General features: G+C 34.4%; 1 protein-coding gene across 1 annotated transcript in view; it reads right to left on the bottom strand.

Annotated features, from left to right (window-relative positions):
• SPATA17 (spermatogenesis associated 17) overlaps positions 1–14,158 on the bottom strand; it is a 233,015-nt gene that overhangs the window by 174,527 nt on the left and 44,330 nt on the right. The window contains exon 5 of the mRNA XM_025397478.1: positions 6,147–6,250. Coding sequence (XP_025253263.1) covers positions 6,147–6,250 — 104 coding nt within the window. The remainder of the gene's footprint in view (positions 1–6,146; positions 6,251–14,158) is intronic.

Raw genomic sequence — 14,158 nt, forward strand, 5'->3', positions numbered from 1 at the left:
ATTATAACACCATAAGGCAGATGGCATAAGATAGCTTTGTTTGAGAGTCTCCGGGCATGCAGATAAGGAGTGCCCCAACTCTACCAACATTTAAGCAGCAACATAAAGAATGATGAGCAGTTGACATGGCAGATGAGGGATTCAGAGAATGGCACATGCAAAGGCTTGGAAGTCTAAGGAAACATGATGCTTCTAAAAATTGGTAAGACATTCAGAATGGATGAGCATTTGAAGATGGGGCTGTTGACCTATGTGACAGTCTAAAATATGTGACATGCTAAAAGCAACAGGGAGACATTGATGGATTTGAAGGAGAGAAAAATGATTTAAAAGAGATCTCTCTTAACACTGTTTTGAAGAATGGCAAAACCAAAAGGAAACAGAACTGTTAAATGTTCTCGCTTAATTAAGAGTCCAGGCAAGATATGATAGAAGCATATATTTAAAGAGTAGGTGTTTTGGTAGAAAGAAGCCCCCAAAAATGTCTGTGTCAAATAGTGGCGAGGGGAAGGATACCCAGTTCTATTTTTAAAAATATTTTTTGTTTATTTATATATTTTTAGAGAAAGAGTCTCACTCTGTTGCCCCAGCTGGAGTGCAGTGATACAATCACACCTCACTACAGCCTCAGACTCCTGGGCTCAAGTGGTATGATCCTCCTGCCACGGGCTCCCAAGTAGTTGGGACTACAGGCATGCACCACTGTGCCTGGCCCTCTGGCTTTAAAAGTTAAGAGGTAAGTTCAACTTCCAATGAAACGGAAGATGAGGTACAGAAGGGGCATGATTCTAATATGTATAATTTTTTTAAAGTTCACAATAACTAATCATAGTTTATATATAAAAGGAAACAGAAAAAGCAGACACATAAAGCAAGAAGAGAGAAGTTAGAAAGAGTTAAATGTTACAATAATGAAAGTAAACATTTTATTGTTCAATTAAAATACAAAAACTTAGTTTGGGTAAGAAAACAAAATCTATTCCTTTGCCTTGAAGAGAATACCTAAAACAAAATAATACAGTCATGAGTTGCTTAACTAATGACAGAGATACAGTCTGAGAAATGCATCCTTAGGCAATTTCATCATTGTGCATACATCATAGAGTGTACTTACACAAACCTAGATAGTATAGACTACTATACAACTAGGCTATATAGTATAGCTTCTGGCTCTGAGGCTATAAACCTGTACAGCATGGTGCTGTACTGAATACTATATGTAACTGTAATACAATTGTAACTATTTGTGGATCTAAACATATCTAAACATAAAAAAGGTACAATAAAAGTATCGTATTATAATCTTATAGGACCACCATCATAAATGTTGTACGTCATTGACCAAAACATCATTATGTGGTATGTGACCGTATATAAAAGGTGAAAAACTAAATAATTTCCCTGAGATAATAATTGCACCAAATATATTTTCTGACTACAACACAGTAAACCTAGAAATAAATTTGTTTTATGTTTAAACTACGAGAAAAAGCCAAGTCACTGGAGATTGAAAAATGAATTTCAAAGAGAATATTAAGAAAATGCAATTAGAATATGAGAACATTATATATAAAAATATATTAAATGTGGACAATATTACACATGAAACACATCATAGCCTAAATGTTTTAATTACTAAAAAAGCAGTAAAGAGAGTAATGAATGCAAGAACTGTAAGAAACTCCATATTAACTAGTAGTAGTACTAAAATAACACGATGTTTACAATAGCAAAAATTTAGAACAACTGTATCTCCAACAATAAAAAATATTTAAAAGCTATCATGGAGCTGGATGCGTTGACTCACACCTGTAATCCCAGCACTTTGGGAGGCTGAGGCGGGTGGATCAGTTGAGGTCAGGAGTTCAAGACCAGCCTGGCCAACATATTGAAACCCCATCTCTACTAAAAATACAAAAATTAACCAGGCATGGTGGCAGGCGCCTGTAATTCCAGAGGCTGTGGCAGGAGAATCGCTTGAACCCAGGAGGTGGAGCCAAGATTGCACCACTGCACTCCAGCCTGGGCAACAGAGCGAGATTCCATCGCAAATAAATGAATAAATAAGTGCTATTATGAACAATGATAGTGGTATAGCTAATGACATGAAAATGTTCACAATATTTTGTAAGTTGAAAGACAACAGGTTAACAATAGCATATTGTATGAAGCCATTTTATAAAATATATCTATGTAAGCATAGAAATAAAAAAAAAACCTAACATTTATTAAGTGCACATTATATACCAGGCACTGTTTAAGCATTTCACATATGCTGATTTATTTATGGTTATAATAAACTTATGTAGCCATTCTATTACTTTCTCCACTTTGTGAGATTTAAGATAAGGGAAATTAAAGAATTTGCCCAAGGTCACACAGCTAATAAGTGGCAGAAGCTTGGAAGAACATACATCAAAATGTTAATAGGCTGGGCACAGTGGCTCTCGCCTGTAATCCCAGCACTTTGGGAGGCCAAGGCAGGTGGATCACTTGAGGTCAGGAGTTCAAGGTCAGCCTGGCCAACATGGAGAAACTGGATCTCTACTAAAAATACAGAAATTACCCGGGCGTGGTGGCATGCATCCGTAATCCCAGCTACTCGGGAGGCTGAGGCAGGAAATCGTTTGAACCCGGGAGGCAGAGGTTGCAGTGAGTCAAGATCATGCCACTGTGCTCCAGCCAAGGCAACAGAGTGAGACTCTGTCTCAAAAAATTAAAAAAAAAAAGTATAAAAGTGTTTATTTCTGAATGATGAGATTATAGATGACTTTTTATTTAGCTTGTTTTACATTATCTTTCTATTTAGCTTGTTTTACATTCAAGGGGCATGTATTACTTGTGAAACAAAGAAATTATGGGTCTTTTAAAGATGAAAGCAAAACATCTAATTAGGAAACAAAAATAAGTGAAAAGAAAAAATCTGAGAGATGTTTCTCTTAAAAAATATAGATAAGCCTAACAATTTTGAGAACAAAAGAGAGAAGTATTTAAATAAGCAAATTAAATAATGAGAAATGGACTAAGACAACTAAAGTACATATTTTAATTAAAATATCATAAATAACATTAGATATATTTAAATGTCAGTGAATTAATAATTATCTGGAAATAAAATGGACTCTAATACATTCATAAAAACCTGAATTAAGGTTTGGAAATGTTAATGATTTACCTTCCCCCAAAGGCTCTGGGTCCAGGGAGTTTTATACAATGTTTATTTTAAACTTCCAAAGACTAGTAATCCCCATATCAAAAAATCTACTTCATTCATTTAATAAATATGGCAAAAATCTGACACTAGGATCCGACAATAGCAATATAAGAAAGAAAATTACAGTAGTCCCCTGTTATTTACAGAGAATATGTTCCAAAGCTCTTTGTCGCTGTCTGAAACTGCAGATAATATTGAACCCTATAAATACTATGTTGCCTCCCATACATACATACCTATGATAAAGTTTAATTTATAAATTAGGCACAGTAAGAGATTAGCCACAAAAACAAAAAATAAAATAGAACAAGTAGAACAATATACTGTAATAAAGACAATACAAATGGGTGCTCTCACTCATTCTTTCTCTTGTTCTCTCTCAAAATAGCTTATTGTACTGTACTGTGAATAACTGAAAGTGCAGAAAGCAAAACCATGGATAAGAGGGACCAGTGTATAACCAATCACATATACAGAAGAGGATGTAAGTAGCCTATATAAAATACTCATATAACTTAGTGAAAAAATCAAAAGAATAATTAACAATGGCCTGGTTGGATGTATTCCTAAAATAAATGATAGTTTAATATTAGTACATCTATTAATAGGATATAGCTCTATGCATGTTAGTATATAAAAAAGAAAAAGTAAATAAAGAAGAAAAATCCTATATAATTATTTCAATAGATGATAGAAAACCATTTGCTAAAGTCAACTTCCATTCCTAGTTTAAAAAACTCTAAGAGAGCTAGAAATAATAAAATGGCTCTGTAATATACTAAAGAATACCACTCTAAAACAAATTTACAACACTGATATACCAGACTCTCTACTGACTAGAGATATCCCGTTAAAATCAGGAGGAAAATAAGAATTACTGGAAATATCTGTTAAATAGAAGATTCAGACCTTTCCAACATCACCTCTTCACCTGTTTGCCCCTTTGACTTTCTCCTATTCGGGGCTCAGACAAGAGTGAAGCAAGTAAGGCCCCTGAAGTACAGAACTGAAGGACATACTTACTCTTGGGGTTATGAAAGTTCAAGGTTGATAGTTGTGTGACCCTGAGAGTGAGCACCTCCCTCCCTTAAAAGTCTCACTTGTCTCACCCTAGTTCCAGTCCTGCACGTATTCCTTTTCTCTTGTAAATTCTACTAGCTCTTCTGACAAGCTAAAGTCAGCCATTTGTAGACAGTCAGCTAGTCTTTAGAATTTTAGATGTTTCAAGAAGAAATTAAACAGTAGTCCCCTATGATTCATGTGTTTCTGAATTTTCCAACTTCTCCCATCGACTAAATCCTATTGAAGCCTCCCCACCTTAACTGCTCTCTTTCCAAAGAAATCAAATTAACAGATTTCTCTGTAGGTAATCCTCAAAGACCAGATCCCTTTATATTCACAACATATGTGAGAAAGTTAGTAGTTGGGAAATTAGTTTTCATATATATCTTATAATATATATTATTTTAGGGTCTCATACAAAACTTTTATTTTAATAACTTATTGCCAATTACTTGTTATCTTCAGTTCAAAAATTTTAAAGAGTAAAATAAGGGGCTGGGCGCAGTGGCTCATGCCTGTAATCCCAACACTTTGGGAGGCCGAGGTGGGCAGATCACCTGAGGTCAGGAGTTCAAGACTAGCCTGGCCAACATGGTGAAACCCCCATTTCTACTAAAAATACAAAAATTAGCTGGGCGTGGTGGCACGCAACTGTAATCCCAGCTACTCAAGAGGCTGTGGCACAAGAATCACGTGAACCCTAGAAGCAGAGGCTGCACTGAGCTGAGATAGTGCCACTGCACTCCAGCCTGCATGACAGAGGAAGACTCTGTCTCAAAAATTTAAAAAAAAAAAAGAGTAAAATAAGGTAATATATGATATATGCAGAAAATATTTTGAAAGTGAGATTATTCTATAAATACCAACTATTATTAATTAGTATTTCTTTTTTATCAAAATATACTATATGCATATGGTCATTTACATGTTATTAGAATGGGACATATCACAGGAGGAAAAAGCTATTTTCAAAGTAATATGGAAACTTAACATAGAACTTTGGAAAAGCTGCTGAGTAGTATTACGATGCCTTTACTTTGCATAATTCTACAGATGCCATATCCTAAACCTATGTCCTATCTTCCTATGTGTTTAAGCAAATCAAAACTGACAGTGAACAGACCTTTTTAATGTGTGTCATCATATTTTATTCTAGAAGAGGCAAGTTCTTGCTATGGAACATGTTTCTCAAATGCATCTGAGGCTTTTCATATTTAATGTTGCATCTCTAGATCGTTTCACAGATAAATTCATCTCATCATGAAATAATTTTCCTGAAACTGTTGTGTATAGGACCAAGATACTACACACATACATAAATATACAAGATACTACACACATAAATAACTTGCAGTGAAGGATACAAGATTTTAAAAATATAATAATAATAAATTAAGGTAAATAGAATCATATATAAAAATATATATATATATAAAATCAGTAAACGTCTGCCTAAATATCACTGACTTTTAGAAAGTATTTCTAGCTGGGTGCAGTGGCTCATGCCTGTAATCCCAGCACTTTGGGAGGCTGAGGCGGGAAGATCACAAGGTCAGGAGTTTGAGACCAGCCTGGCCAATATGGTGAAATCCCATCTCTATTAAACAATAGAAAAAAATTAGCCAGACATGATGGTGGGCGCCTGTAATCCCAGCTACTCAGGAGTCTGAGGCAGGAGAATTGCTTGAACCCAGGAGGCAGAGATTGCAGTGAGCCGAGACTGCACCACTGTACTCCAGACTGGACAACAGAGCAAGACTCTGTCTAACAACAACAACAAAAAAAGTATTTCTAACTATGGTGTTGATCAACATCTATTGAGTAATCTTTCCAAAGTTTTCCCTAGTGAACGGATGATTGCACTACTTACCTAATTGCATCATTGGTCTCTGAAACGACTCTGAGGTACTCTTTCAAATAATAATAATTAAAGAGGTATTTCCGAACCCTATAGCCTCGCCATCGTCTCTGAATCTATTAAAGTAAATAAAGAGATAAAATATGCCAGTAAATACTTTCATTAAAAAATGTAATAGCACTTCAATATTAAGGTAATTATGGCTGATAACTCCTATCAAATAAAGTCTTAGGCTTTTCCATTAATATAACAGTATATTAGCTGTAAATATAGGTTCTCCTAATAAATTTATTATGAAATATTATTAAAATAAACATAATTATAGGCTATTATAATTTATTTTAAATTATTTATAATTATTTCACAGAATACTAAACTATGGAAAGATTTATAAACATTTGCTTTATAAATTCCTACCATTTCCACTTCCTGGGCCAATGGATTTTTTTTTTTCATAATCAACTCACTTTAAGATTGTATTTGGTCTCATTGAAATACACATTTAGTTTTTGTATTTTGTCTCATTAATGGGCTTCTTAAATTCAGTGGTATCAAAATACTTAAACAAATTCTTGTATCTTAATTATGACATTTTAATACTTCCTTAACAATAGCAACAATAACTAACATTTATTGAGTTATTATGTGCCAGGCATTAATCTAAGGGTTTTTGCTTACACTTATGTATTTAATCTTTAGAATACTACTATGACATAAATACTCATTACCTTATTTACAGATGTGGAAACAGTTACAAAGAGAGGTTACACAATTTTCCTATAATTATATAGCTATTAGGATGAATCTAGGAATCAAATTTCAAGTTAGGGCTTCAGAGAGCCCACTCTCATAACCATTGCAATGTAGAACTGGGAACAAAGAGAACTGTGATTTTCAATAAAAGAACATTTTTATTGAAATTATCTGCTTCTTCCATCTTTTACTTCAATGCTGACATTCAAATAGTTTTATTTTTACTAGAACATATCATCAAAGTAGGGTGTGTGTTTTTTTGTTTGTTTGTTTGTTTTGGATGAGAGGAATGTTAGGGGTCTGAGAGACCATACCTAATTCAGCTTCTAGATATCTCATACAACCCCAGGAACCATGAGAATCAGTCACTGTCCTTAAGTCCTATCTTTGTTAATATAAATATTTTTGCTATATTTTCTAATACCCCCATTTGAAAAACTCAAATAAAGTAATATATGATATTAAGTAGGAAAAAACAGCTAAATTATTTAAAGGATTAGAGGAAAAAGAAATAGCACATATTGAAAAACATTAACTTAGTCTTGCATAAAGATTTAGCATCATTCCCCCTAAAATTTTCCAACAGTTTAAATAGCTATATGAATGACTCACATATCATAAACTATTCTCTTTTCGGATATGAAGTCTTACCAACTTTAGCACAGTTTGCTAGGCTAAGAGAACACACATCTTCCCTAAACTTTTTTTTTTAATAGAAAAGGGAAATATGGAGATTAAGCACTAGTCCATTGGGTTTTATCCCCAAGGTCTACTTTCTTTTAGCTAAAAAATATTTAGTATAAAATTTATATAAGTTGAATATTGGATCAATAAAAAGTAAACCGGAAAAAATTGTTTATTTAAATTCTGATTCTTTATTTTTCTCTCTTTTAAAACACAGCCATTTAAAAGGTCATTTATAATCATTTTGCAATTTAAGATATTAAACATGGCTGGGCATGGTGACTCATGCCTGTAATCCCAGCACTTTGGGAGGCCAAGGCAGGCAGATCACAAGGTCAGGAGTTCGAGACCAGCCTGGCCAATATGGTGAAACCCCATCTCTACTAAAAATACAAAACTTAGCTGGGCATGGTGGCATGCGCCTGTAGTACCAGCTACTCGGGAGGCTGAGGCAGAAGAATCACTTGAACCGGGGAGGTGCAGGTTGCAGTGAGCCGAGATTGTGCCACTGAACTCCAGCATGGGTGACAAAGTGAGACCCCGTCTCAAAAGAAAAAAAAAAGATATTAAACATGACGATTATAAGATAGTGTTTTTGTCAGACTCCCAGTATGAGAATTACTAAAGTAACTGAAAATATGCAAAACAGCTTGTAAGAACAAGTAAATCAGAGACAATAACTTTATTTTAATTAATTACTTTACTTATTTTTTTGAGATGGAGTCTTGCTCTGTCACCAGGCTGGAGTGCAGTGGCATGATCTTGGCTCACTGTAACCCCCAACTCCCTGGTTCAAGCGATTCTCTTGCCTTAGCCTCATGAGTAGCTGGGATTACAGGCACATGCCACCATGCCCAGTTAATTTTTGTATTTTTAGTAGAGACAGGGTTTCACCATGTTGGCCAGGATGGTCTTGATCTCCTGACCTCATGGTCCGCCCAAGGTGCTGGGATTACAGGCGTAAGCCACCGCGCCCAGCCTTTTTTTTTTTTTTCAATGGAGTCTTGCTCTGTCACCAAGTCTGGAGTGCAGTGGCATGACCTCGGCTCACTGCAACCTCTGTCTCCTGGGTTCAAACGATTATCCTGCCTTACCCTCCTGAGTAGCTTGGACTACAGGCATGTGCCACCATGCCCAGCTAATTTTTGTAATTTTAGTAGAGGCAGGGTTTCACCATGTTGGCCAGGCTGGTCTTGAACTCCTGACCTTAAGCAATCCTCCCACGTCAGCCTCCCAAAGTGCTGGGATTACAGGTATGAGCCACCACACCCAGCCAACAATAACTTTAGAAAGTGAAACTAGTAGTATAGCAAACTAATGTAACAAAAGTATTCAAAGTGTCTTTTGAAATACTTCTCAAATGATCTTATTTGCAAGATCAATTCTTTAAATTAAAAAAAATTCTAAAATTATATACTCAATTTAGAAACTCTCCCTAATTTTACCAATATTATATTATGACTGAGAAGGAAAAACAAGGAATTGACAGAACCACTTTTCTAATGAAAAAGAAGAATCAATTGGAATATGTATACATATATAAATCATACATGCAAATAAGTGCATATTTTCCTAGCTTATCTAATTTGATCATTATAGCATCATTCTGAGGTGGAGATTATTATTAGCCTCATTTGAGAGAAGAGGGAATTGATGTTTAGAGAGGTTAACTAATTGCCTAAGGTCTTATAGCTGGTTGGATGGCTTCAAATGTTTCAGTATACTTTTACTGTATATACAGTGACAATTTTATTAATGAAGGGAACACTTGTAAATACGTGTACTGACAGGAAATCCATCATCAGCAACAGAAGTTATTCAAGTTGCATAGGAAAATATTAAGATATCAAATAGTATTAAGGGAGAGGGTACCTATCACATTAAAATATCATTAAATTACAAATAAAATAAGATTAAATGTGCCAGAAAACACAAAAGATGCATGTTGGCATACGGTGAGGAAGGAAGAATGATGGGGGTTTATGATTTGGTAATATCAGAGAAGTGGATATTCCCATTTCTAAGAAAGAGATGTTAAAGGAAAAAAACTGAAATTGGCTGAAAGATTTGTGTGCAAATAAGAAGAGTTTCTTGTAATTAAAACAGAAAAAATGCAACAACATGGGCTCTTTCCTTCTCCAAACCCAGCAACTATTGGAAACAGCACCAACCATGTCTAGAGAGACTACAACTGGTATGCTTTCAGAAAACATTCTAATGTCCTGACACCCTACGCATCTCTCCAAAGGCTGGCTAAAATTCCTCTCCAAGATAATTCCTTTTATTCAAAATTGGATATTAAAGAATGTAATAAGTAAGTGATGGTTAAGGTAACAAATTAAAACTCATCCACACTAAAGTATAATCAATCAGTCTTTAAGTGGCTTTCTTAGAGATGAGTGGATAAAAAGATCTGGAGGAAACAGCATTTGAGTGGGTGAAGAAGCTGCCATCAGTGAAATGAAGGATCTAAAATTTATTGAGCTCCATGAATGTGCCAGGTATTATGCTAACTGCTTTTATTCTCACAATATCCTTGTGAACAGGGCATGATCTCCATGTTAAAAATGAAGAAACTGAGGTTAAGTAATTTGCTCAGGGTCACATAACCAGTAAAACAGTAAATGGAAAGTCAGAATACAAACCCAGGTTTGTCTTACTTCAAAGCCCACTCTTTCCACTAAAACACCTTACATATATATTGTATAAAGAGAGAGAGTATATGCGTGTTCTTTAGTTTAAAATATGGTATTTTCTTATATTAGAGGGAGACTAGTTTAACTAATAGCTAACTGATATTGTAAAATACAATATAGATGAGACTGTACTATATTTTCTATTACAGAAACAAATGACATCTTAAATTTTGCCTAAATATTCTGTTAATATTCCAGTACTAGTAAATACACTTTTAATTTTTTTAAATGTACTTTCAAGCAGCAAGATGATTTTTTATAACATTTCTTCTTAATTTCAAGGTGAATGGGTTATGACTTCAAAAAAAAAAAAAACAGAAAGAAAAATGACTTGTATTCATGTCCTTCAAAGTAATTAGCAACTTTCAAAAGTGATTGGTATAAAACAATTATTGTCATTGATCAGCTCTGAATAGATAATTTTCAACAAAGTCATTGTGTGCTCAGCAGATTACAGCTTGTTAACGGGCAAGTTCTAAATGACCTCTTAAGCTAGTCAAATCAATGATGCATATTCCTCATTAAGTAACATCAAAATGTAAGTGGTCTTATAAATAATGTTTATTTTAAGCACTAAAACAAATGGCAAAACCTTGATATATTAAAAACCATCTGCCATAGAAAAGATTTTCCCTCCATTGGGTTTACTTTTATTCCTGAAAATCTATAGTAACCTTAACGACACTAAAAGAAAAAATATCTTCTCTCTTAACATGAAAAATGAAGACACGGGGCTGGGAGCCGTGGCTCATGCCTGTAATCCCAGCGCTTTGGGAGGCTGAGGTGGGCGGATCATGAGTTCAGAAGTTCGAGACCAGCCTGGCCAACATGGTGAAACCCCATCTCAACTAAAAATACAAAATATTAGCTGGGTGTGGTGACAGGAACCTGTAATCCCAGCTACTCCGGAGACTGAGGCAGGAGAGTAGCTTGAACCTGGGAGGCAGAGGTTGCAGTGAGCCGTGAGCCGAGATCGCACCACTGCACTCCAGCCTGGGTAACAGAGCGAGGCTCCGTCTCAAGAAAAAAAAAAAAGAAAAAGAAAAATGAAGGCATGGAAAACAAATTCCTTGATGATAGCTCACCCAGTATTAATGCTCTAAATGTATATGAGAGCACAGAAGTAGAACTCAGTTATCCATAATTATACTTTCATTAGAATGCTCAACATTCTAAAAAAGACTGTACAGTGAGCACAGAAATGCGGGTTTACTAAATCTTCAAAGATCAGGAATGTAAAAAGTAGTAATATAACCCAAGTTTTCATTCTAGGTATCACTGCATTGTCACATCACAACCATTTATATTTATACATAAAATATTATCATATGAAAATATAGTTTCACACATATTGGACGTATATGTGAAAATCTTAACTAGATATTTTTAGCAAAAGATTCTGGATAATTATTAAATGTGCAGTTTCCTCTCTTTAATATTCTGTTTCCCCACTCTCACTGGCCTTATACTTCCTTTCTCTACAAATCTATTTAATCATTTCACAATGATATTGGTACTAGAAGTAGGAGGAGGGAGGAAGAAATATACTTTTACATTAGGATGGAACATTAATATCTATTCCTTCATCAGGTAAAAGCTTGTTGTTGTCCAGATGGCCCCTTCTTTTCTTCCCAAGGCTGATATTTTGGGATACTTTTTTTTGTATAAATAAAACTGTTATTCATTCTTTATGCCCAGAAGCATAACATAATGTCTAGCATATAAAATACCTTCCATATCCTTTTTCTGAATTAATTTACTTATCTATCTCTAACTATGTAATCTTAGGGTCATTATTCTAAATACAAATGCTTACTTCATAGTATTATAAATATGAAAATAGTATTATAAGTACTTTAAGGGATTGAGATGAATCTTTATATATCTGATACATATTTAATCATTTTTAAGTAAAGCCACCATATAATCTTTTCTAACTTTTTTTTTTTGTATTTTAGACACAAGTGGGAAACAAAAGAAAATGGTTATTTGATATATCAGGTTAGATTAATTTTTATAAATTAAAATTTTTATTATATATGGAGAAAGCTCTAAGGGGAAATAAGCCAATAAAGTGATGTTATTTGGCAAATTTGTTGTTTAAATGACCTTTGTTCCACTGTTTCTCCTGTTACTATTGCTTCTGTTTCCCTAAATGTGAGCATTTCAATCTGAAAAAAATTGTTTGGGGGCACTATAATCAAGTCAAATAATTTAAAACAATAAAGAATCAGTTGAAACTGCAGATTCCAGTGGAATTTCACTAAGTAAGTATAAGTGATTGATCAATAACTGGTACGGGGATTTCAGGGTAAAAGGAATTTTACTTGAAACAATTAATTACATCTGCAGTTCTTTAACACTCTGTAAGCTTTTGATTATTACCATTTTTTTCATTCCTCATAGATCTTTGAAACTAAGATAAAAATGTATGACAGAATTCATTTTATAAGAGAGATCTCTAAGATGCTGCATACCAGCACTTCCTAAAATTTGCATTCATGTGATATTGCTCCAGTTGTTTTAGGGCAGACAGGCAAAGGAAGCGTCAAGATGTACGACATGATACAAAGGAGGCTTTTCAAAGTCATTAAAAGGAATAAATATTTCCTATAAAGTTTACCTTCGTTACATTCCAAGGTCTGTGACAGATTATATGTCCCCATTATGTTTAGTTTATTGAAGACTACTATACTCTAAACATTAATTTAGAAACAGAAGTTGACTTTTTCAGTCCTAATAACAATTTTGTGATTGTTCCTAATGTTTCAAAAATGTTAGAGTCCCTTTTCTTTTCCATTGATGCTTCAGGGTCCGAAACAGGCATGGTAGAGGTATAAATGAAACTAAACACAGACTTTTAAATTTCAAAAATCTGTGTGATCTACACCTTGGACTTCAACCAGCAAAGAAATGATGAATTCTCTTTGTTATCATTTGTTACATCCTACACAAAAATCCATTTAAAATTGGAACAGGAAGGGTGTTTCATCTAGGCTTATGATGGATGACAAATCCTGAAGCTGGCAATAGGAATGGGGGAGGCCACAGCCTGAATATTCTTTTAGATGGTGAGGTTTTTCGTCATGGGCCATCTAATTCTGTCTACAAGGGGAAGCATGTGATACTGCATTGGAATGCCTCAACATACTCCTTAGCTAATTGTCACTTAATTTAGAATTCCCGCATGAAATGTACTACCAATAAGGATGCTCATGAATTATCAGGCCACGAGGTCAGTTTTCCAAGAAAACAGGGTATGAGTAATGAAATGTCCCTAAGAGCTCAGTCTAGGTCAGTATAGTTGTTCTCTTCCATATTTTTAGAAAAAGAGGATTGGAAGTAAAGCCAAGATTACAAGTGACCAGCAATGACAGAAATGTGAGTGCCAGACCTCTTGGGTTCAATGTCTAACACTATGACTTACTAGCTGTGTGATTTGGGGCAAGATACCCTTCTGTGATTCCCTTTCCTCATCTTTTAAATTGTAATCTTAATGATATCTATACCTCAGAGAATTGGTTATGATGATTACAGAGAATAGTTAAAATATTTAAAATACTTAGAATGGTGCCTGGAAAGTAGTAACTGCTGTACAATTGTTAATTCATTATTATTATTTACCAGTGCTTCTGACCTACCAAGATTTGACAATACATGACATAGCAATCTTTTTCTTGCCTAGCTTCAGAGATCCATTTTGTTTTTCAAAAATTAGCAGCCACAATAATTTACTCATAATTGAACTCTTCGTAGGATACTACAAGACAATGAACATTTCATATCAGAAACTGATGTCAAAAGTATGAATTGCACACTAAAACAAAGTTGAAGTGGACAGATTAGTCTTTCGAATTTACGAACATTAGTGTAAACTTTATTAAAGAAACA

This window comes from Theropithecus gelada, chromosome 1 (assembly GCF_003255815.1).
Source record: "Theropithecus gelada isolate Dixy chromosome 1, Tgel_1.0, whole genome shotgun sequence".
Lineage (NCBI taxonomy): Eukaryota > Metazoa > Chordata > Mammalia > Primates > Cercopithecidae > Theropithecus > Theropithecus gelada.